General features: G+C 41.5%; 2 protein-coding genes, 1 long non-coding RNA gene and 1 pseudogene across 21 annotated transcripts in view; 2 read left to right on the forward strand and 2 right to left on the reverse strand.

The window, feature by feature from the left end:
* The window catches only part of LHFPL4 (lipoma HMGIC fusion partner-like 4), a 35678-nt gene extending 21144 nt beyond the window's left edge, over positions 1-14534 (forward strand). Inside the window, exon 3 of the mRNA XM_005870118.2 lies at positions 14278-14534. Within this exon, the coding sequence (XP_005870180.1) occupies positions 14278-14282 (5 nt within the window). The 3' untranslated portion in view covers positions 14283-14534. The remainder of the gene's footprint in view (positions 1-14277) is intronic.
* Positions 1584-2753, reverse strand: LOC106726749 (annotated as a pseudogene).
* The window catches only part of SETD5 (SET domain containing 5), an 80188-nt gene continuing 66733 nt past the window's right edge, over positions 11030-24484 (reverse strand). For 14 of the 19 annotated variants that reach the window (XM_014542780.1, XM_014542782.1, XM_014542778.1 and 11 more), the window contains 6 exons: positions 21453-21509; positions 18676-19146; positions 15837-16132; positions 14541-14674; positions 13977-14065; positions 11030-13670 (listed from right to left, as the gene is read on the reverse strand). In XM_014542780.1, the coding sequence (XP_014398266.1) occupies positions 13062-13670; positions 13977-14065; positions 14541-14674; positions 15837-16132; positions 18676-19146; positions 21453-21509 (1656 nt within the window). In that variant the 3' untranslated portion in view covers positions 11030-13061. The remainder of the gene's footprint in view (positions 13671-13976; positions 14066-14540; positions 14675-15836; positions 16133-18675; positions 19147-21452; positions 21510-24484) is intronic. The other 5 variants (XM_005870113.2, XM_005870112.2, XM_014542791.1 and 2 more) reach the window with 1 other exon arrangement.
* On the forward strand, positions 16145-23288 carry LOC106726751. The gene is made up of 3 exons (XR_001362857.1): positions 16145-16280; positions 18605-18608; positions 23279-23288. It is a non-coding gene; the product is annotated as an uncharacterized LOC106726751 (long non-coding RNA).

Raw genomic sequence — 24484 nt, forward strand, 5'->3', positions numbered from 1 at the left:
TACGTTACCATTTTTGCACTTGGGAATTGTGGGCACTCAGTATAGACTAAGCACTGAAGGAACAAAAACAGAGACCCTGACTTAATGGCCAGCTGGTTGGGGAAGTGACAGGTAAAAATGTAAAATTTGCGAGGTGCAGGGAATTGTGGGTGCCCTGGGTGGGGACACCTTACTGGCTTTTGGAGGGGTGGGTAGAGCTAGGGAGAGGTTTACTGTAGGATAAATAGGGCTTAGGCAGGCAGGGGTCAGGAAAGCCACTCAAGAAAGAAGGCAAGCCGAAACCGGTTTGGCTCAGTGGATAGAGCGTCGGCCTGTGGACTGAAAGGTCCCAGGTTCGATTCTGGTCAAGGGCATGTACCTGGGTTGCGGGCACATCCCCAGTAGGAGATGTGCAGGAGGCAGCTGATCGATGTTTCTCTCTCATCGATGTTTCTAACTCTCTATCTCTCTCCCTTCCTCTCTGTAAAAAATCAATAAAATATATTAAAAAAAAAAAAGAAAAGAAAGAAAGAAGGCAAGCCCTGCCCAGTCTTACATAGTGGTTAGAGCGTCAGCCCACGGACCGAAGGGGTTGCAGGTTCGATTCCCCGTCAAGGAGGTCAAGGGCACGTACCTTGGTTGCAGGTTTGATTCCCAGCCATGATTGGAGCACATGGGGGAGGCAACCAATCGATGTGTCTCAGATTGATGTTTCTCTCTCTCTCCAACTCTCCCCCTCCTCCCTCCCTTCCATTCTCTCTAAAAATCAATACAAAAAATATCCTCAGGCAAGGCTTAAAAATAAATAAAAACTATGATAGCTATTTTTTTGTTTATCTCCCCCCCCTTCTTTATCTTGATGATAGCTACTTTTAAAAAAAAAGATAAAGGGGGGGGGGGGGGAAAGGAGACATATGTAATACTCTTTGTAATACTTTAAGCAATAAATAAAAAAAGATAAAGAAAGAAAGCATATTGAGGAATGAGATCGAGGTAAGAAACAGAATGGTCTGTGCAGAGAGCTAAATGCTGGACTGTAAAGTCTGAGGCAGGGAGGGTCAGAGATTAGTCGATTAGTCTGGGAAGACAAAGGTCATATGATGACAAAGCTCCAGATCTGAGAGCAATGGGGAACTATGGAAAGATTTTAAGCAGCAAAGGAACACAATTAGATTAGCATTTCAGAAAAACCACTCTGGTTGCAGTGTTAGGGGGCTGAATTAGAGGGAGACATTTTAATGGAAGGGAAATCAGAAGTCTGGCCTGAAGCAAGGTGGTGGCAGTGTCCCTGAGAGGTAGAAATTCAATATTTAGGAAGTAGACTTGAGGACACTTGGTAACTGATTGTGAGGGTGAGGAGTAGAGAGTGGCATCAGAAGGGCAGTTAACAGTACAGCAGGGGAGCAAAATGAGACATGCTAAGTGTGAGAAACATGTGGGGCAACCTGGTGCAGTTTTCCAGTAGTGAGCTGACATATGGCTGTGAGAGCTCAAAAGAAAGATCTGGACCAGCAACATGAGCATTCAGGCAATGGTTGTAATGTAAAGCATAGAGGAGCTTGCTCAGGTGACTGTATAGTGTGAAAAGCCATGGGGCCCTGGGACGCTGGAAAACACCAGCCTATAAAGGTCAGAGGAATGGATGTCTAAAAGGAGACGACCATGGGGACACAGATATAACATGTTGCAGGGAGGGGGAAAAGGCACCATTAAAAGGAGACGACAATGAAAGAGCCAAGAAAACCGTGAGAATGTATTGTTATGGAAAGGGGAAGCTCAACTGGTCAGGTGGAGCAGAGAGGTCAAAATTCAGGTCTGAAAACTCTGCCCACTGGATTTGGGAACAAGGAGGCCACTGTTGCAGAGCATGTTCAGAAGAGTGTGAGAAGGAGAAGGAATCTGGGCATCTTTGCTGCAGGTGATGATTATGTCCTTGGGCATGATCTGCCTCTTCAGCATGCCCAACTTGGGATGGTTGCCACGGCTACGGAAAAGCCCAGGCGGTTCTGTCTTGAAGTTAGCAATCCTCTCTCTGAGTTTAACCATAATACAGAAGCCATATTCTTTCAGTAATTTCATTCTCCTCTTTGGTTTTCAGTTTCCCTTCCTGGCTCATCTGTTGCCAAGCTTCTGACTGTGCTTTGAAATACTGGCTCATCTGGGTAAAAAGTCACATTTGCTTAGGCTAGTAATAATATTCTTCTCATTAGTCATTTCCTTTCTCCAGTCTTTTAAGAAATTTTCCTAAATATTTCCTTAGTAGTATATTCATGGTCAAGCATTTCTGCAAAGAACGTAACGACTTTTTCTGCTTTGGAGCTCAGCTTCATGACTTGACCATCGTAGTACAACTGGACTCTCTCTGGAAGAGGCTCATCTGGTGGAGCAAATACAGGACCTTTATGCTCTAGGGATTTCCACTTGGTGCCTTTGGGTAGTGCTCTTCTGCCCACCATTCCCACTTCAGCTGCTTCTCTTCTTCAGATTCTTTTTCTTGCTATCTGGCTCAGGAACTTTTAAAACTTTATTCTTGGTGTTGTTGTTTTTTCAATTCCCTATCCTCTTCTTCCTCTAGTTTTTGTTTCTTCTTTCTTGATACCCTGTTTTACTTTTCTTGGGTTTATAATCAGCATCCTCCTCATCCGGAGGTCTCCTCAATGGCGTCAGATCCTCTTTAGGTGCAAAGCAGCCGTCACCTCCAGGCTCATCTTTAATTTGTAGTGGCCTCGAGAAGCCATTTTTCTTCATATACTTTTATTGATTTCAGAGAGAAGGGAGAGGGAGAGAGAATCATTGATGGGCTGCCTCCTGCACCCCTCACACTGGGGATCAAGCCTGCAACCCAGGCATATGCCCTGACTGGGAATTGAACCGGGACCTCCTGGTTCATAGGTTGATGCTCAAACACTGAGCCACACCGGCTGGGCAGCCATTTTCCTTCTTTACTTTTGTATCCCTGGAGGCTCTAACCTTTTCCTCCTTTCATTTTTATCTGTTTTGATGTTTTTCAGAACTTCCATCTTTGTGCTTGCTTTCCCCCCTTCTCTTTGTGTTTCTCTTCAGAATCTTTATGTTCACTGTTGCTTTGCTTGGACTTCTCAGTCCTCCTCATCCTTCTTGTGCTCTTGGTGCCAGAGTTCCCGATCTTTGTGTTTACTATGAGTCATTCAATTGGGAATCCGCTGCGATCTGGGAATCGCTGTGCAGATGGCCCCCACTCATTTGGGCCAGAGCAGCAAGGGGCAGGCGGCACGGGGTGCGGGGGAGTGGGGGGAGACACAGAAGGTGGGAGGGACATGTGCGGGGCTTAGAGGCCCCCTGAGGTGCGGTAAGCGGGAGCGAATCCCAGCAGTTGTGTAACAGCCTAAGTTCGCATTTCCTTTAATTGTAACTCTTGGTATTTGTTCTCTTGCTTTTTTATCTTTTATCCACATGCTGCGTTGTTTTATTTTTGCCTGTCTCCTATATTTGTCACTTTTTTTTTATAGAGCAGTTTTAGGTTCACAGCAAAATTGAGCAGAAAGTACAGAGATTTCCCAGTCTCCCTGCCTCAAAGGCGCAGCCTTCCATATTATTAATATTCCCCCACGAATATTCCCCTAGCCGGTTTGGCTCAATGGATAGAGCGTTGGCCTGCAGACCAAAGGGTCCTGGGTTCGATTCCGGTCAAGGGCATGTACCTCGGTTGCAGGCTCCTCTCTGGCCTGGGCCCTGGCTGGGAGCATGCAGGAGGCAACCAATTGATGTGATTCTCTCTGTCTCTCCATCTCCCTTCCACACTCTAATCTAAAAATCAATGGAAAAATGTCCTTGGGTGAGGATTAAAAAAAAAATTCCCCCATGGAAGTGGTACATTTGCTACAATTGATGAACCTACATTGACATTATTTTCACCCCAAATCCACAGTTTGGACAAATGTATAATGACATGTATCATTACAGCATCATTCAAAAACAGTTTCACTATCTGAAAAATCTGTGCTCTGCCCATTCATTTCCTTTCTCCATCTCCTGGCAACCAATCTTTTACTGCCCCAATAGTTTTGCATTTTCTAGAATGTCATCTACAGTGATGCACCACTTCATGACAGCAGTTACGCAGTTTTGTCATTGTGCGAACATCATAGAGTGCACTTACACAAACCTAGATGGTATAGCCTACTGCATACCCTGGCTATATGGTGTAGCCTATTGCTCCTAGGCTACAAGCCTATACAGCATGTCACTGCACAAAACAACACAAGATTAAATCAAGCACAACAGAAAATACAATAAAAAGATGCAATGAACACAAGATGTATGAGGCTGCTGTTGGTATAGCACAGCATGATGTTTTATGGCAAACTTCATTTTTATAAGTAGAAAGAGAACACTCTAAAATAACAATAAACATACAGTAAATACATAAACCAGTACCACAGTCATTTATTATTATTAACAAGTATGTACTGTACATAGGATAGTGTGTGCTATACTTTTACACTATTGACAGTGCAGTGGGTTTGTTAACACCTGCACCAGCACAAACGCATGAGTACTGCATTACTTTATAGTGTTAGGACAGCCACCATGTCACTAGGCAATACAAAATTTTCAGCTTCATTAGAATCTTATGAAACCACCATTGTATATGTGGACCATCATTAACTAAAATGTCATTTTTTTAAAAAAATATTTTTATTTTTATTGATTTCAGAGAGGAAGGGAGAGATAGAAACATCAGTTGATCAGCTGCCTCCTGCACGCCCCCTACTGGGTATTGAGCTGCAACCCAGGTATGTGCCCTTGACTGGAATTGAATCCGGGACCCTTCATTCCGCAGGCCCATGCTTTACCCACTGAGCCAAACCAGCTAGGGCAAGTTGAGACTTTTTAATGTATCTGTTGACTGTCTCTGTCTTCTTCGGAAAAATGTCTGTTCATATCCTCTATCAATTTTAAATTGAAAAATTTTTTGCTGAGTAGTATGAGTTTTTATATATTTTGGATATTAACCCTTTATCATCAGATATATGATTTGCAAGCATTTTCTCCCATTCCATAGGTTGCCTTTTCATTTTGTTGAGTTTCATTTGCTGTGCAGCTTTTTAGTTTGATGTAGTCTCACTTGTTTATTTTTGCTTTTGTTTCCTTTGCCTTTGATAAAAATTCACAAAATCAGCACCAAGACTGGTGTCACAGAGCTTACCACCTAGGTTTTCTTCTAGGAGTTTTATGGTTTCAGTCCTTAATCCATTTTGAGTTAATTTTTGTATGTGGTGTTAGATAAGTGGCCCAGCCTTATTCTGAATGTGGCAGTCCAGTTTTTCCAGCACCATTGTATATTCTTAGCACTTTTGTCAAAAATTAATTGACCAAAGTGCTTGCTTTGGCAGCACATATACTAAAACTAGAGGCCCAGGGCACGATATTTGTGAACTTGGGGGCGAGGGGGAGGTGATGGGCCCTCAGCCCAGCCTGCACCCTCTGGTAGTCCGGGAGCCCTTGGGGGATGTCTGACTGATGGCTTAGGCCCACTCCAACTGGGGAGCGGGCCTAAGCCATTAGTTGGACATCCTTAGTGTTGCCATGGAGGTGGGAGAGGTTCCCACCACTGCCACTGCACTTGTCAGCCCTGAGCTGGCTCAGGGCTTCTGGCTGAGTGGTGCTACCCCTGTGGGAGCGCAATGACCACCAGGGGGCAGCTCCTGCATTGAACATCTGCCCCCTGGTGGCCAGTGCATGTCATAGTGACTGGTCATTCCACCATTCAGTCGATTTGCATATTAGCCTTTTATTATATAAGATTGGAACGATACAGAGAAGATTAGCATGGTCCCTGCGCAAGGATGACACACAAATTCATGAAGCACTCCCCTCTCCCCCAATTAATTGACCACGTATGCATGGGTTTATTTCTGGGCTCTCTATTCTGTTGTACTGATCTATGTGTCTGTTTTTAAGCCAATGCCATACTGTTTTGATTACTATAGCTCTATAATATAGCTTTTGTTCTATTTCTGTAAAGAAAATGACAAATCTTGATAGGATTGCATTGAATCTGTAGATTGCTTTAGATTGTTTTATTGTTGGGTTTTAAGTTCTTTATCAGATATATCTTTTGCAAATATTTTCTTCTAGTCTATGGTTTATCTTCTCATTTTCTTGATAGTGTCTTCTGCAGAATTTTAACCAAGTCCAGCTTATCAATTATCTTTCATGGATGATGGCTTTAGTGTTGCAACTAAAAAGTCATTGTCAAACTCAAGGTTTTTAAAGATTTTCTTCTGTTTTCTGGGTGTTTCATAGTTTCGTTTTTTTACATTTAGGTCTATGATCCATTTTGTTAAATTTTGTGAAGGATGTCTGTATTGCCTCTGCTTGTGAAATATCAGCTATGTTTGTATGAGTCAATTTCTGGGCATTGTATCCTGTTCCATTGATCTCTTTCTGTTCTTATTTCAATACTACACTGTCTTGATTACTGTAGCTTTATATTAATTATTGAAGTCAGACAGTGTTAGTCCTGACTTTGCTCTTCTTTTTTAATATTGTATTGGACTGATATCCTAACAATGAGTCTTCCTATCCATGACCGTGGAATATCCGTTTATTTAGTTCTTCTTTCATCAGTTTTGTAGTTTTCCCCCATAGAGTTCTTGTACATACTTTGTTAGATTTGTTTACTTCTTTTGGGTGCTAATGTAAATGTTGTAATTCTCAAATTCCATTTGTTGGTATACAGAAAAGTGGTTGACATTTGTATATTAACCTTGTATTCTACAACCTGCTATTAGCACGCTAGTTGTACAAGGTTTTTTTTAATTCTTTTGGATTTCCTACAAGACAAATAGGTCACTTGTGAACAAAGCCAGTTTCATTTCTTCCTTCCCAATCTGTGTAGTTATTTCCCTTTCTTGTTCTGTTGCATTAGCAAGGACTTCCAGTACAAATGTTGTAAGAGAGTGAACATCCTTGCCTCATTCCTGGTCTTAGTGTCAAAGCTTCTAGTCTCTCTTGATTAAGTAGGATATTAGCTATAGGTTTTTTTGTAGTGACTCTTTATCAGGTTGGGACTCCTTCCTAGTTTTGGAGATGTGCCACTTTATCTACATGTCTTTATTGTCTGTGGGGATATTATTCTGCATTCTTTGGCATTTGACTTTGATCCTTTCTGTTAAGCATGTTTATGTTAGTTTTTCTTCATTTTTAAGGAAACACGATTTATGAGTTTTTCTAGTTTCAAGTTTCTACAGTACTTTTTGTGTGTAAAATATTAAAATATGAAATGTACAAAAAAACAGCTGTTTGAACTCGGCACAGAATAGGACTTTATAACTGTTTCTTTTAGGAGTTAATAAATATTTAATAAATATATTAAATAACTTATTCCCAGGAAGAAAATACATCCTGGATCTAATGGAAAAATCCTAGTTTCACTCTATTCAGTGAATGTGATCCCCCAACCCTATCTCTATTTTGACTGTCCTGATAAATTTAGATTCTGTTAAGAGTATCTTTCAATGTGGAGCTCTGTCCATGGGGGCTTTGCTGGTTAGAAGTTTTTTGAGCTCAGACTGATCCAGCCCCTTGGCTTAAAACCAAGCTTCCTTGGTACCCACCGCAAACCTCTCCCAATTTTGGCTGTAGTTCTCAAATTGGCTCACTGAACTTCCAAGTGAGAACTTGTTCTGGAGTTGAGATGCATCAGATGCTCCATTGCTTCTTCTGGAACAGGTGATACTATGAAAGTCTTGTGGCTATTGGTGGTTTATTTCTACATACCTTATTTTGGGGCTCATGGGGGATACTTAGTTTTCCTGTAATGTTGCCCAAGGTTTTGTTTTGCTACCATGACCGCTCTGTGCACTTTTATTAAGGATTTGAGAAATATTCAAAACAATATTATCTCAGAATCACTTCCAGGTTAAGTTCTGAAAATAGAAACAGGTAAAAGTTAAAGGGGAACACCATCTTCTTCAATGACTATGCTTTTCTCTAAAGTGTTGTCTTTATCAACCTTGAGCACAGGGTATATATATATTAAGAATTTTGGCAAAACCCCTCTCATCTCCCTGAGCTTCACAGAAGATTAAAGAGGCTGTCCCAGCTCTGGTTGATGACCTTATACTAGTAATATATGTAGTTTCAAAGCAAATGGACCACTTCATTTGGACAATGGTGTACTTTTTTTCTTCAGGGTGACCCTCACACTGATGCCCCCGGGCCAAAAAGGCCTGACTACTGTTTACAAGGTAGAAAAGGGTACGGCATACTTTTTCAGCTAGTTAAGTGACTTCTAGGCAGATTCATAGCATTTCTCTATTTTTTCCTGGATAAACTGCAAAATTTCCAAAACTGTCAGTTTGGATCTGCCATTTAGAAGAGACACATCTTGGACAAGCTCTATTTTTTAAAATCATTAACAACTTATAAAACAGAGATAATACCTACCTTATACATTAAGTTTGAATGAGCTAGCCGATGGCATAAATGGAAGAGGAGTCTGACAAACTGGAAAGCCATAAATAAGATGCACCATTGCACTAGTTTAATACTGTTCAGCTTCTTACATTTATACCATATCAAAACCACAGTACCTAGTAATAGAGTAGGTACTTGATAACAATAGCAAACATACTAATTCCTAATAGGCATGCCTGGCACACAGTAGGGATTTAGTAAATAATTATGGAACAGAACCTTCCAATTCTGGCAATAATCAGATGAGCTTAAGTCCTGTGGTATAGCTGGAATATTGAACCAGGTCTCAATTTCCCATCTTTAAATTCTAGCATCTTGCCCTAACCGGTTTGGCTCAGGGGCTAGAGCGTCGGCCTGCGGACTGAAGGGTCCCAGGTTCGATTCTGGTCAGGGGCATGTGCCTTGGTTGTGGGCACATCCCCAGTGGGAGGTGTGCAGGAGGCAGCTGATTGGTGTTTCTCTCTCATCGATGTTTCTGACTCTCTTCCTCTCCCTTCCTCTCTGTAAAAAATTCAATAAAATATATTAAAAAAAAAATTCTAGCATCTGACTTGCTTCCTTCTCAGAATTATGAGACCAAATAAGACACTATATATGGCCCAGCTAGAGTGGCTCAGTAGTTGAGCGTTGACCTATGAATCAGAAGGTCATGGTTGGATTCCAGGTCAGGGTACATGCCTGGGTTGAAGCCTCCATCCCCAGTAGGGGGCATGTGGGAGGCAGATCAATGATTATCTCTCATTATTGATGTTTCTATCTCTATTTCTCTTTCCCTCTCCCTTCCTCTCTGAAATCAATAAAAAAAAATATATATATATTTTAAAAAGGCACTATATATGGAAATACTTCTTAAAGAAGACCATGAACCTATTTTTTTCACCCCGGGCAGAATTCAGTTGTGGCTGTTATAAGATTACTAAGTATTCCTACAGGCATTTTGGAAAGGCCTTCAAAAAAGGTAATTTTTATTCTGTCTCCAACTGGTTACCTCCTAAGCTCTTTAAAGAAATGAATAGCATTTTCTCTATTTTTGAATCCCTTATATGCTTAGCAAAGTGGTAGTGTATCATAGGTTTCAGTAAATATTTGTCAAACAGTATAATACTGTTATAGCAATCCATCAGCAAGCACTGCTGTTTACTTGCAAAACATGCCCTGATTCCAAGTACTTCTCCTTATCCCTGTTATTACTTTTTAAAAAAAATATATATTTTATTGATTTTTTTACAGAGAGGAAGGAAGAGGGATAGAGAGTTAGAAAGAGGGATGAGAGAGAAACATCGATCAGCTGCCTCCTGCACACCCCCTACTGGGGATGTGCCCACAACCAAGGTACATGCCCTTGACCGGAATCGAACCTGGGACCCTTCAGTCCGCAGGCCGACGCTCTATCCACTGAGCCAAACTGGTTATGGCTGTTATTACTATCTTAATAGAAGCCATCACTGTATTGTTGCTTGCCTAAATAATTGCTATAGCTTCCAAACTGGTTTCCTGGCATCTATTCATCTCTCTCCCAATTGGACAGAAACAATCAGAGTAATTAAAAAAAACTAACCAACCAATAAAACATAAATTAGACTATGTCATCTCTCTGCTTAATATTCTGCAATGACTTTCCCACTGTACTTAGAATCAGATTCTTTAAACTAAACCCACAGGCTGTACCTCAGGTCTCAGCAAATCTGACCAGCCACATATTTCTGTAAATATAGTCTTACTGGAGCACAGCCATGTACTGCCTATGGCTGTTTTTGTGCTGCAATGGCAGAGCTGAATAGTTGTGACAGCGACCACATGGCTTGTAAAGCCTAACTATATTATGTGGCCCTTCAGAGAAAGGCCAGTTTGCTGACCACTGTACCATACGACCCAACGCCTATCTTTCTGGGTATCTACCACCCCCCTTCCCTGCCCTGGTCATTCACTATATCCTAACCACAGATTCTTGCTCAGAAGCTTTGTACCTGCTGTTTAACTCCCCGGGAAAGATCTTTATTCTTATCCCATGACTGCTTCCTTACCACTGAGGTCTCAGCTTAAACGGCACCTTCTTAGAAACTTCTCTGATCTACCAATTTAGAGTGAAGCCTCAACCTCTCTAGTTATGTAACAGCTGTGAAACAATAACATGGTAATGACTACTTGAAATTATGGACTGGTTTAGTTCTCACCCTGCTCTACAGTGTAAGCACCTTGAAAGCAGAGATTTTTAATCTGCCTTCCTCAATGCCCCATTTAAATCACATAAACCCACCACCAAAAACAATGCCTGAAATTATTTAATAGAAAAGAACGAGGTCAATAAATCGTTGCTGAATGAATAAGGTTAAGGCCAAGGTCAGGAACTCTAGTCTGGTTCAAGTCAGTTTGCAATGCCCAGTTCCACTGCTGCAGACTGACCTGCCCGTAATAATAATAAAAGGCAGAAATAAGACCAATCCATATTCCTGGCCTCACTATGGGCACAACTCCACCAAGAGCACATCCTTCTGAACGTGGGTACACCTTGCCCTCTTCAGGTAAGGAAACAGTTAGGAAAATATGGCAAGGCAAGGTCACAGAACTGGACAAAGAAGTTCTCAACTTTATGATTATTATGGTTAAGAATTTTATTATCAAAATTATTACATCTCTTGTGAAAGTTCAAATGTTACATCAAGGTGTAAACACTCCACTTGAGAAAGAAGTGATACTTCTTCCCTTCCAAGAGTTCCCCCCACCCCCCGCCCCCATCCCCCCCAGAGGTCTGGTCTTGACAGCACCCTGCCCACACAGAGTGGCTGGGGTCTCTGCACGTGCCAGGCAGGGTGAGGGCCGCCTGCCTGCTGGCCTCTCCCCTTGGTTAACAGCCAAGGAGAGAATGCAAACCCCAGCCCAAATGGAGAGACATTTACATACGTTTTATATAATATACAAAGAAACCAGCATCCCAGGCCACATGATTTCCACTCCCAAGGCTCTCCCAGACTGATGGGTTTGTGGGGGAAACAATAAAAAGAAAAGTATTCTGCTGAGTTGTCAGCATTAAAAAGAAAAATCTCCCCTCATTTGAGCAAACACCTGATTTCAATTGTGAAAAAATGAAATTTTGTAACAGTCACACACAAAGAGAGAAGACTGTGCATATGATAGTTGTAGGAAGGGTAGAAGGAAGGGGACGGAAGAGGCTGGGCAAACAACAAAACAACAACAACAAACAAACTGGAGGGAAGGAAGGAGGGAGACTCACAGTATTATCTTGTCCAAAAGAAAAGAAGTAAGGTCCACTGCAGCACCAGGGATTACACCTGTCATAGATCTGCTACCCCTACCATGGTTATAACTGAATACAAAATTAGATAAATAAAAACACGCCGGATATTACAGTAAACAAGTGAAAGAAATAAGCTGGCAACCGTATGGAATTTAAAAAGATTGTGTACCCCACCTGGGCTGGCTCCAGGGCTCCTCCAGGGGTGTACAGCAGGCACAATGCACTGATGGGGAGAAGCCAGTCTGCTCTTGTCTCTCATCCAGAACAGTGTTAGGTGCGTGGGTGGCTTTCTAACTGTCTCACCCAGGCCACTCTCAAATAAGCATCCCCCAAAGAAATGTGGAACATGCCCACACACAATCACAGTCCTGTCGGCACCACTCCACACATCTTTCCACTCTTACCCTGCAGTCACGAGTGCATGCTCCCCGATCACGGAGGCGGTCCTACTCATGGGATCGTCAACTCCTGATTAATTGGGAGTAGAAAAAATAAAATTCAAAGAATTCCCAAACCATCTGGGATCCTTCCTAAGTAAATTTATTGCCAACAGCTGATAAATAGCAATTGGCCCACCTCACTTATCATTCCTCTTTCCTTTACCTATTACTTCATGGGTTACTGAGCTGTGAAATAGCTTGGGGAAGGGGAGTGGGATGGTAACAGCTGGGGGATCAGACAATCTACTAGGTTAATCTGCTCCTGAATAATCAAGGATTGACCACAAGCTTTTCTTCAGAGAGCCAGGCATCCCTTAGAGCACATTCCAAGCTTCACTATCCCTGCCTATTTCTCGGTGATTTAAAGACAAAGGTAGGAACATACTTGGTGGACACATCTTGGCTGGATATCTGCTTTTGGAATGGTTGTCTTCCGGTGAACATTTACATACCTACCTTTTTTTTTAAGTGCATAAAACCCTAACACTATTAGATGGCTTGGGGTTTGGAAATTGGCTCTTTTCACATTTTTTTTTCTTCGAAAAGAAAACTTTTTTTGGATTTAAAAAGATGTCCTCACTGCACAAGTGACTACAGGCTACAGGCAAGGATGGGAGACGGAGGCTTCAACACAACTCATTGCACTTAGAACCGTTACTAACCGAAACACCATTTGCTTGTCAACAATGTACCCTTAACAGCAGGGAGAAACTTCTTTATAGTCTCTGCTTCAGACAAGATTTACATCTTTCTTCAAGGCCTGAGCCTGTTGTGACCACAAGTCTTGTTTCTTGTCGACCAGACCCAATCCTCTGGCACCTTGTACCCCCTTCCCCAGCAATCTGCTTGGCCTAGGTTCCAGAGGCAGCTGGAAGGAAGCAGCTATGGGCTCATTCAGTTCGGTTTGCCCAAATCCAGAAGCCCTAGGAAAGTCCTGTCTGAGTCTTGACTCCCGACCCTTGCAATGGCTGGAGTCGGTACTGGTGCACACTCCCACTCCCACGGTGCGGGTAGTGCAGTGAATTGGAAACCGCAGATACCCTGGAGGCCTGGTAGGCAGTGGACTGCCCAGCACTGGGCAGACTGATAGTCCGTAAGTCTGATGGCAATGACGACCTAGAGTTCTGAGGAAAGGAGGTGGAACTCAGAGTTCCTGTGCTGGACTGGGAAACCGAGTCTGAGGTCGGTGAGTCTGAGGGCCCCTGCGGGGTAGGGCTAGCAGCACTCGAAGGGCAGCTCCTCCTTGGAAGACTGCTGCCCGTGCTGTTTCCAGAATGTGGCTGGCTGCTGTAATACCCTGGGGTCCCCGTAAATGAGGCCAATGAGTCTGTGGACACAGGGTGGGCGGGGCTGGAATAGGACGTAGAGGAGAGGGAGGATTCTGAAGAACCATGAGAGGGGGGGTTTCCAGGTCTCAGTGCAGTAGTTCGATAACTGTATCCTGGAGATTGGGTGGGATGTCCTCGAAAGGGGGAGGAACTTTGTTGAAGTAGGCTTTGTGATTCTGTCCGTGGACTATCACACTGCAGGAGCTAGAAAGAGTTGGGAAGAAAAGGATAAAGAGGTGAAAAAGTCCCTATTTAAGCCATTTAGGTTTGTGAATATTAAAAACACCCTACTTTTTCTTCATCTTAACTACTGTTCTTTTTAGAATACCAAAGACAGTAAAATGGCTATCTCTGATCACTTTATTTTTCTGTAATGATTTGATTACCCGAAGGTGAGCAGATGATGGCTTATTTCTAAGGCTGCTGAAACTATACACAAAGATGGCATCTCAAAACACTGGCATCCAGAACATATTCCTATGCCCAGAGATGAGCAATTTTTCGCCTCACCTGGTAGCTGTATCTGGAAGGGCTGTAAACGGCCGCTCCTTTTGAGAGTGCTGAGCTCAGTGTCTCTGGGCCTTCTCCATCTGCAGGGTCTGGAATGTAATACAAAATCAACCTGGCTTCTTAGAAAGTGAGAAATAGCCATTGTTTATTGCAATCACCAATGCCATCACTAATCCATGCTGCTCTTTCTGTCAAATAAGGTGAGTGCAGCAAGCGACAAGGGCAAACGGAGTGGTTAATTATGGGCTATGTCTTAAATGCCTGATCTGACTCTGTCTCCTTTCTCTTCATCCTCCAACAGGGTAGATTTCCAGGCCTTTGGACAGATGAGTTACCAAAAGGTATCCCTTGGGGGAAAAAAAAAGCACACAGAGAGAAAGCAATGGTAGATCTTAAGAATGCTGTAGCCCAAAAGAGTAGAAGCAAACCAAGCTGGAACCGTGCATACAATGAAGCCCAACCACATAAGAAGCTGACTCACCTCAGCCTAGCATTTGTTATGAAACGTATGGAGCCTGGTCACACGTCTCTGAACTGGTTGGCAGCACAAAGCCATAGGCTTACCTGAGTCTTTCTCTGTGATGTTACTCTCCCATGTGGGAGAAGGCTCTCCTTTTTGGGCCACCCTCACACTGCTTCGGAGGACTTTGGGGATGCTCCCTCCTTCTCGGAGTCGTTCTACTGATGTGGGAACCATCCTGTGAAGGCAACAGGGTGCAAGTTTATGCCGCAGGACTTCAGAATCAAGGGTCTGGAACATCTGAATCTCTGACAAAGGTTGTACAACAGAGTCACTTAAAAAACATCTTCTTAGACATCATTTTCTTCACCAATTTAAAACAAGATGTTTTCTTTGCCTCAAACTATGTCAGGCACAAAAGAAAAAAGACTTTTAAAGAAAAAGCACAATAAAAAATTTTTAAAAAATTACATTCCATCTTGATGTTAAAAAAAAAAGCAATCAAGGAAAAAGTAAATTTAAGATGTCTACTTCTTTTAACCAACCCCCACCCCCCCCACCAAATTATAAGAGAAAGTTTATTTAGAAAGTTACAGAGGTAGTAAAAGCGAGCCACAGAAGAAATGGGCTCAGGGCACAAGTTACAGAGGCAAAAGAAGGGCCCTTGGAGCTTAGGAGAGAGAAAGGCAGAGGTGACAAACCTGGGGGAAGGGAAAGTCATGGGCATGCTCCCAACAGGGAGAGTGTGCTCAACCCCCATTTTGAAATGCTAAGTTTTCTCTCCTGTGAAGTCATGTGCCTGGCACATGTAGTATTTAATACATGTTTATTAAATAAACATGTAGTGTCTAATACAGGTTTCATAGATTAATAAACATTATTTATTTGAGCCCCACTCTTCTTGCCCAGATTTCATTTCTTCAGTTCAAGATCACTGAACTGCCTCATCCTCTATTTCACTCATCTGGGATACTCAAGTACTTGCCATTAGTATTAGTTATTTGTGGTCTCCCCTAAGCCAGACAAGTCCTTTCAGAATATGTCTTATCTCTCTGCTAGCTGTGTGGAATTGAGACTTCTGTTGTCAATTTAAAGTGGAACTGAGCTGAACTCCTGATTTACCTTTCATATGAAATGAGATAACATAAGAGGCAGTGTTAGGGCCCAGCAAATACTATACTGTATGCAGTTCAAAGTGGTGTACCACAGGATTGGTGGCAATTGTTTGCTTTTATAAAGCTGGGGGGTGGTGGTGGTGGTGGTTCTGGCTGATATTATTTAATCAGCTGAACAGGATAGAGGGCACTGTTGTCTTGCTTTCTCAGATAAGTGTTCCCATACATTTTAGATAAAACTGGGAACAATTCATTTAATTATTAAAGCATCAAATATCAACTTACCACCTACTGCTGATATTCTCTTGTGGTCTGCAGTGAGATGAAGTGCCTCTGGAATCAGATGGGCTTACCGCCTCCAAATGGGACAGAGAGGAATGAGATGGGGAGAACTTTTTGTGAGGGGAAGACGGGGTTCGGGCTGAGGATCCCTGCACACCGTGGGCACCAGTGTCAGAAAGTGAGTTACTGCTGCCTTGCCCAGCTCCTGCAGACTTGCTTTTGCTCTGTGCAGAGTCACCGCTCCCACCAGAATTCTCCTTGGCTTCCTGTTTCCGTTTGCGGTACTCCAGCAGGGATACCTAGGAAGGAAATAACAAACAGGACTCTAGACATTGTTAGTGGATCAGTAGCAATGGGGAAATATAGACCCCTATAAACCATCAGCAAGCCATGCAAACAAAGCAGGCACCAACATTGGCAACTTTCGTCAGGTATGATGCAGATCTGGTAAGGAGAAGAGAAGACACCAGGCAATAATATTTTTGAGGACTGGTATTCACTAGTAGAACTCAACATTTTTTCTGCCTTCAGAAAAACTTGTGAGATTATAGTGCTATCATAGTTATCTGCAACAACAGTAGCTCCTAGAAAAGGGAGGGAAGAGAGTTGGGAGCTTATGTAGTTTGAAAAAGTCTTCCAGGTGATTCCGATAACTTTTTTTTTTTTTTAAATATATTTTATTGATTTTTCACAGAGAGGAAGGTAGAGGAATAGAGAGTTAGAAACATCGATGAGAGAGAAACATCGATTAGCTGCCTCCTGCACACTCCCCACTGGGGATGTGCCCACAACCAAGGTACATGCCCTTGACCGGAATCGAACCCGGGACCCTTGAGTCCGCAGGCCGATGCTCTATCCACTCAGCCAAACCGGTTAGGGCTATTTGTTTTTTTATCTTTAACATCCAGCATAGAACTTGGCCAATAGCAGGTGCTCAGCAATAATTCTGAAATAAATCATGATTTCTATCACTTTTGCACATAATGAAACCAGAAATTCAAAGTCTATTTCCATTTTTGTTCCTGATAGACAATGCTGTTCATGCAACAGTTTTCAAAATCCATTGCTGTTTTATTCCAAATTATCTGCCAGTGTTTTCTCCTTCTATCTTCTTAGGGTTCTCATTTTTTGTCCAAATGTAAAATATAACAAAACTCAAACTAAGATAAATTTTACATATGCATTTTTCATACATAATCTTGGAAAGGAGTTAATAATTTTTGGTAATGTATTTTATTTTAACGTAAATGTAAAAAGTCACTAAGCTACATTTTACCAATAGTACTACAGATATTTTGAAATTATGTGAGACTGTCACACACACAGAGCATCTAGCTTCTCTAGCCCTTCCCAATAAATAAAAGTTGCTGTGCCAACCTCCAAATACTCCCATGCATATCCAAATGCCCTTAGTTGAAAAATCACTGATATAAAAGACAACTCTCGATAGCAGTGATGGCGAACCTTTTGAGTTCGGCATGTCAGCATTTTGAAAAACACTAACTTAACTCTGGTGCCACGTCACACATAGAAATTTTTTGATATTTGCAACCATAGTAAAACAAAGACTTATATTTTTGATATTTTATATATTTAAATGCCATTTAACAAAGAAAAATCAACCAAAAAAATGAGGTCGCGTGTCACCTCTGACATGCGTGTCATAGGTTCGCCATCACTGCTCTATAGCCTGGCTCTGCCCATCTCTCTCTCTCTATTTTTTAAAAAAAATATATTTTATTGATTTCTTACAGAGAGGAAGGGAGAGGGATAGAGAGTTAGAAACATCGATGAGAGAGAAACATCGATAAGCTGCCTCCTGCACACTCCCTACTGGGTATGTGCCTGCAACCAAGGTACATGCCCTTGACCGGAATCGAACCTGGGACCCTTGAGTCCGCAGGCCGACGCTCTATCCATTGAGCCAAACCGGTTAGGGCTGCCCATCTCTCTTGATTTTCCTCCTTACTCTGCCCACCCTTCTCTGACACCATGGCAACACTCAACTGTTTACAATCACACCCATCCATAATTACTTGTCACATAATTAATTGTTCTGCTCCCTCTTTTGTTACATTCTCGCCCTCATTTGTTGGATGATTGATTCCTACTTATTGTCTAAGATCAACTAAATCAGTGACCTGTTATCTCTCACTCCACCAGCCTTCAAATTGGCCAAGAGCTTCTGGCTTGTTCTTAAAGCACCCTCCACAGATCTGACTAGCCAGGTTCCCCTGTTAAGATGTGTTCACCACTGAACAACTATTTTGAAGCATTCATCACCATTATAATTAATTACTTATTAATATAATTATCACTTGCTATAAGCCCCCATTAGGGCAGAACCTAGGAGGCAATATAGCATGGTGGCAATAAGAGCATGCAATTGAGAATCAAACAGACCTGGGTAGTATCCTGGCTCTTCCATTTACTAGCTGTGTGACCATGTGCAAGTCACTCAACTTGCCTTAGTTTCCTCATCTGCAAAGTGGGAAATTACCTATCTTACAGGATTATTTTGAGGATTAAGTGCTTAAGAAAGCTTAACAGTGACTAGAACATGGGAAGTGCTAAATAATACAACTAATTATTAATATTCTTTTCCACTGCTCTATTCTTTGAACTGCCTACTATGTGTATGGCACATACATGATAGGCATTTAAATTTGCTGATTATTTACAAAATTTATCAAATTGTATTAAAACAGCCTGTATTTTATTGGGCATGGCAGAGACCGTGTCTTACTTATCTTTGTTTTCCTCACACTGAGAGCAGTGCTGAACACATAGCGGTAACTTCATAAATATCTATTGTTAGTGCTCTCTATCGTGTGAAACTTACCTTTTTCCTCTGTGGTGGGTTCTGGGGGGCAGATGGGACTCCTTCACAAGCCCTTTCACCACCAGGTGACATGGATCCACGAGAGACTTCTTTCATAAAACCATGTTCATATCTGCTGGGAAACCCTTCTGCAGGGGAACAATATCCCCCGTCCAAATGTAAAGGCTTCCTATCTCCTACTAGAGGAGACCCTCGATATAATCCATCTGCTCGAGGCATAGCGTTCAACGGGGAATAGGCATACATTAAGTTAAACTCTGTCCGAAATGCCTGGTCCGAGTTCCTCACGAGGGTCTGATGTCCATCCCCATTCCTGCTGGGAAAGCCAGTCTCAGAGGTGGGCCCAATGGAGGGATGAGGAGCCAGGTCAGAATGAGCTGAGTTGATGAGGGACGGTCTGTCAGCACAGCTGTTAGTGTTGGAGTCAAGGTAGCCTACTTTTGTCAAGTCCAGGTCTTTTCGGTGACAAAGCTGAAAGAATAAAAATCAATGGAGACATGGGGTAGGGGAGAAGGAAAACAGTCAAAGGGCAGAAAAGAAAGGAGGGAAGAGGGGCACAGGTGAACAGTAGAGACAAAAGGGATGAAAGCAGAAGAGAGAATGCCATTAACATCTGTGAGTCCCATGTAGCAATAGTGTATACAGGCCAGATCACTAAATAACCCCCACCTTTCCCAAATTACTTTCAAATCTTTCTGGAGGAGAATAATGAAAAAATCAGAATTAGGTAATTGGCCAAATGTGACTACTTTGCCTGCTTAGCCTTTCATCAGGTTTGCTGAATCACCTTGCACTACATTAAGGGATTGGCAGTATTAATTTGGGATTTACCTGAGCCCCATGTATGCTACAGAGATGAGACCAGCTGGCTTATATAACTGGCTTCTGGTGTTATTCGTTTCTAAGTTAATATTGATGGAAGGTGGAAGGAGGAAAAAAGTTGAAAGAAAGTAGAAAGTAGATGGAAAGTCAAGTATTTAAGGTACTGGTTCAGTAAAGGAGAATGGCATCAAAGACATCAACCAACCAGTTCTTCACTCACTTTCACTATTAAATAGATATGTTCCTCATAAAACCTTCTGGTCACTCAATTCTTATTTATCCTCTAATCTATGTCAACACACCATAATACCACTAATGCCCATCACTGCAGAATATCTAAAATGCTGAAATGTGCCAAAAATAAGCCCCATCTACTATTTGGTTATCATTACCTCCTAATACCAAGATTTTCCATCACTAGGTCAACTAACTAACTCTAGAAAGAATGATTCCAGAAACCCAGATAATACCCCATGTCAGCCTCCAAAATATGCTATCTTAGAACCTTTAGCACCTGAGGAGAGAACACTGTACTTTCCTTGTAAGACAGAAAAACCACCCAGAAAACCTCTAGTACACTAGAATACAACCTCTCTCAGTTTCACAATCCTCTATAAAATCCTACTGATTCGGAATTTGGTCAACTGTCACTGTGTTTAATACTAATTTTTTATTAGAAGGAGGGGTGTGTGTTAACAGTTAATTTCTAAAAGGTTATGTGAGATTATAACTTCCTCTTCAAGAGGAAAAAGACTATGTGGATTCATGGAATTAATCATTACTACCTCTGTCCAAATCTTCTAATAGTTAAGAAATGCTACCACTAAAGTCTGAATTTTAAATCTCCACAGCAACAGGGTTTCTGAGCAAAGCACTCAATTGATATCCTAAGGCAGTGGTCGGCAAACTCATTAGTCAACAGAGCCAAATATCAACAGTACAACGACTGAAATTTCTTTTGAGAGCCAAATTTTTTAAACTTAAACTATATTGTAGGTACATTGTTATTAACTTAATTAGGGTACTCCTAAGCTGGCTTTTGCTAAAAACGTCCTCAATCTGATTGAGGCACGTTCACTGAGGTCGACCCCTTCCAACTCTCCCATCCACACTCGTCTTGTATACTTGTTTCGTCTATCTCCTTTCCGAAAACCGACTTCTGTGCATGGGCCACGAAGTTTCAATCGCACTGTACGTGCGTGCCCGCATGTGGTATTTTGTGGAAGAGCCACACTCAAGGGCCCAAAGAGCTGCATGTGGCTCGCGAGCTGCGGTTTGCCGACCACTGTCCTAAGGGATACCACTTGTATGGCAATCATATTCCAACCACCGCAGAATGGAGGCCTGGGTCACAGAAGCCATGGGTTGCCATAGTTTCCCTGTGTACCCAGTAAGGAGCTACAAGAATGTAGAAGGCTAAGAGGCTTGCCTCTCCCATTTTAAAGAAGTTCCTCAATCTACCAACCAAAACCCAAAACATGCAGTTAAACAGAGCTCTCAGATTAACCCAGGAACAAGGCATAAATCACTGCCTAACTTTCCCAACAAGGTGCTCCTTTATCAACCTAAAATAATAAATATCAAAAAATAGCTCATACCAACGTTTGATCCAACTTTTCCTACTTAACAAACACACATTGTCAGACTTTCTTTAACAAGGCTCCTACCATACTTTCAGCCTTCATTAAACTTTACTTCTAGATACTATTCTTCTTTTAAACTCTTTAGCCACTCCCTCCCCACCACACACACATAGCTACTTTATTTTCCTCCACCTACATTGAGAGTTCTAAGTAACAACCAGTCATACATGGGAAGATTCATTCAACTTACAGTGACCAATCGGCCACCCTCCAGCCCATCACCCCATTTGCTTGGATACCCCAGCCCTTCCCATACACTCATGCACACTCACTATCAGCCTCCAAGTGTGATTGAGATGGTGTGATAACTACCTCGGGTGACAGGGACTCGGGCCTATTCGCAGGGTAACTCTCAGGGGAGGATATGTTCTAGAGGAGGGAAAAGCATCTTGTTATTCATCTACTTGAAGTCAAGAAGCAAAACAAAACAAAAAATAAAGTAAAAGCAAGCATAGATAGTTAGCCACAACTTTTTTTTTGGTGGGGTGGGAGGGACAAGAATGCACAGGGGAAATGTTTAACTGCAGAATTCATCTCAATGAACAGAATGACTTGTTAAAATGCTTCCTGGTGCCTTTGAAAGCATTTAAGAATAAACTGGTTATGTTTCATGCTATAAGTAAACATCTCAAGCAGATATCAGGAAAGAGGTGAAATTTCACACTATTACAGTTGACCCTTGAACAACACTGGTTTGAACTATGCAGGTCCACTTATACATGGATTAAAAAAAATATGTATAGTACTGTAAATGTATTTTTTTCCCTTATGCTTTTTCTTAAATTTTTTTCTCTAGCTTATTTTATTGTAAGAATACAATATATAATACATATAACATACAAAATACATATTAAGCGACTATTTACGTTATCAGTAAGACTTCTGGTCAACTGTAGGCTATTAGTAGTTAAGTTTTTGGGGAGTCAAAAGTTACATGCAAATTTTCGAATGCACAGGGATTCGGTGCCTCTAACCCCCTTCTTGTTCAAGGGTCAACTGTGTATTTCTTTCTACATTAGATGAGAGTTTAGCAACCTATAGTATTTGTTATTGGGCACCTGACCACTTATTTCTCCTTAGGGGAACCTTTTTCTTTCACCCCACATCCCCTTCTTGAACATTACATTTCCTCATTTTCCTATGTGACTCAGGCCCACCAGTTACCCAGGGAAACCACTTAGCATGTTAGCAGATGACAGGGCTAGGGGGACAGCCTGTTCCTCTTAAATGACAGTTATAGAAGATATGACTGATGGACTTTGTAGCTCACAGACTAGATGGTCTTGGCATAATCTAATCGGATCTGACCACACCTACCAACATTCTGATGTTAAAATCCATTGTATTTTTAGAAACAGAGAGAGGGAAAAAAGCAGTTGTGTATACTGAGAGTCCCTGCTTCCAAAACAGGTTTACCCTTAAGGCTTTCACCTGAGGTATCACTACCATATCAAACAAACTGGGCAGTGAACTCTGATGGGAAGATCTGAATGGTAAAAAGTGGAAAGAATGATGGTGGTAGTTGTGACAAGAGTTCAGGGTGCCAGGGGTAAGGTGGGGGCGGGGGGTTCTTAATGTTGTATACTACAGACAACTGTGTCTAGGGTAGGGGAAATGAGGCTGCTTCAGCAGAGCAGGATATTTATTGACTAGAAATTTTACTTGGTGGGATGGGTAGAGAGTGTGAGATGGATAGTGGAGTATGGATCACAAGGCAGAAAGAGAAGGATTATTCTGGTGGGAAGGAGGGGCAAATTAAGTGTGCCTTCTCAATGCTGCTTTTAGTCTCTTTTCTTGATGTTTCCCCGCTCCTTACAATCTTGTTCTTTTCCACTACATGTTTCCTTAACTCCTTGTCTTGGAGTTGGAGAAATTTCTCATTTTTCTCCTGGAATGTTTTTTATTTTTCCTTTCAAAAACATTCTTTCCCCAACCAAACTGATTTTTACTTGTGACACCTTTAGGTATTTCTGTGTGTCACAGTCTTGGATGGAAATAAGGTTCCCCACACCTTCTTATACTAGAAAGTAGGAAAGAGTATGGCAATTAGAATGATAAAGATGGTCAGGATAGTGAAATTTGTTTTTTAATTGATCAGAAAGGCTAAATTTTCTCAGTTAAATAATGAGATAAAATAGCAGAGACATACACTGAACTTTATGAAGGGATGGACTATTTAATACATTATAACATTTCCCCCACTCCTGATATTCTAACATTATGCTTAGACTATGCATCAATAAAAAGATCTTTGATTTAAAAAAATATATGCAACACTTTACACTTTCATAGTGTTTCGTAGTTATCGAAAATACTACAAGGGATAGGAAATACACTGAGTACTAAACTTGGCTGTTTGGGAAGGCAACTTACCTTCTAATTTTATGTTTAATTATAATTATTACAATGACAAGGTCTGAATCCCTATTAATATAATATGCTGCCCACCAGGGAGAATGTCCTCTCATGAAATTTTATTTATCAAACTCTAGCTGCTAACTGAAAAGTCAACTGCAATCAGACCAGGTAAACTTAGTAAGGCCTGAATCAGCTGCTTTACTATCTGGCTAAAAAGAACGCCACAGGGAATTATTAGAAATCCAATGTAACCAGGAATATTTTTTACCCGCCAAAGAGGCTTGCTCCAAAAGTCAAGTTAATATGGTCTAGCTTAGGTATAGCTGCCTCTTGTTTTTAAGGCTGCTACCTCGTTCTGAGTTAGCCATTTACAAGTCCAGATATTTTTTAAAAATAGTGTCTGTTTAATTATAAATCAAAGCAACATGCAATAAATGAGGTATATTTTTATATACCTGGAATCTACTCTGTAAATCTGCTGTCACCCAAACTTGAATACTAAAGTGATTCAGAATCGTTTTAAAATAACTGAGATATAAATTTCTAACTTAATCCAGAGAGTGAATGTAATTAATTTGTCTTTATAAACGTGTTGCTAGTTTCTGTCTTATTCCTAACAAATTATAACAAAAAGGGAAAGTAACCTAGAGTAGGGAAAAAACCCTCATTTGCCATAAACCATATGCTTTCTCAATCCCTATTTACTGAGCCCATAATGAGAATACAAAACAACAGGGAAAGAGACACTTTACTAATTCAAAGGCCTAGAAACAAAGACAAAAATATTATAATCAAAGCTCTCAGGCTGTGTCATTAATGATTACTAGGCAGCTAGAGGCCTGTTTAACAAGTAGAGAGTAAGGCCAAAGATGGAGATCTAGCATGCTTACTACCTAAAGTTAGGGAGACCAATGGACTGCATGCAAGAGGCAAATGAATGTCATCTGTGGTATAATTATTCCTATTCTGGGAAGGATGTGGATTGC

Source organism: Myotis brandtii, unplaced genomic scaffold (assembly GCF_000412655.1).
Source record: "Myotis brandtii unplaced genomic scaffold, ASM41265v1 scaffold312, whole genome shotgun sequence".
In the NCBI taxonomy this organism is placed as follows: Eukaryota; Metazoa; Chordata; class Mammalia; order Chiroptera; family Vespertilionidae; genus Myotis; species Myotis brandtii.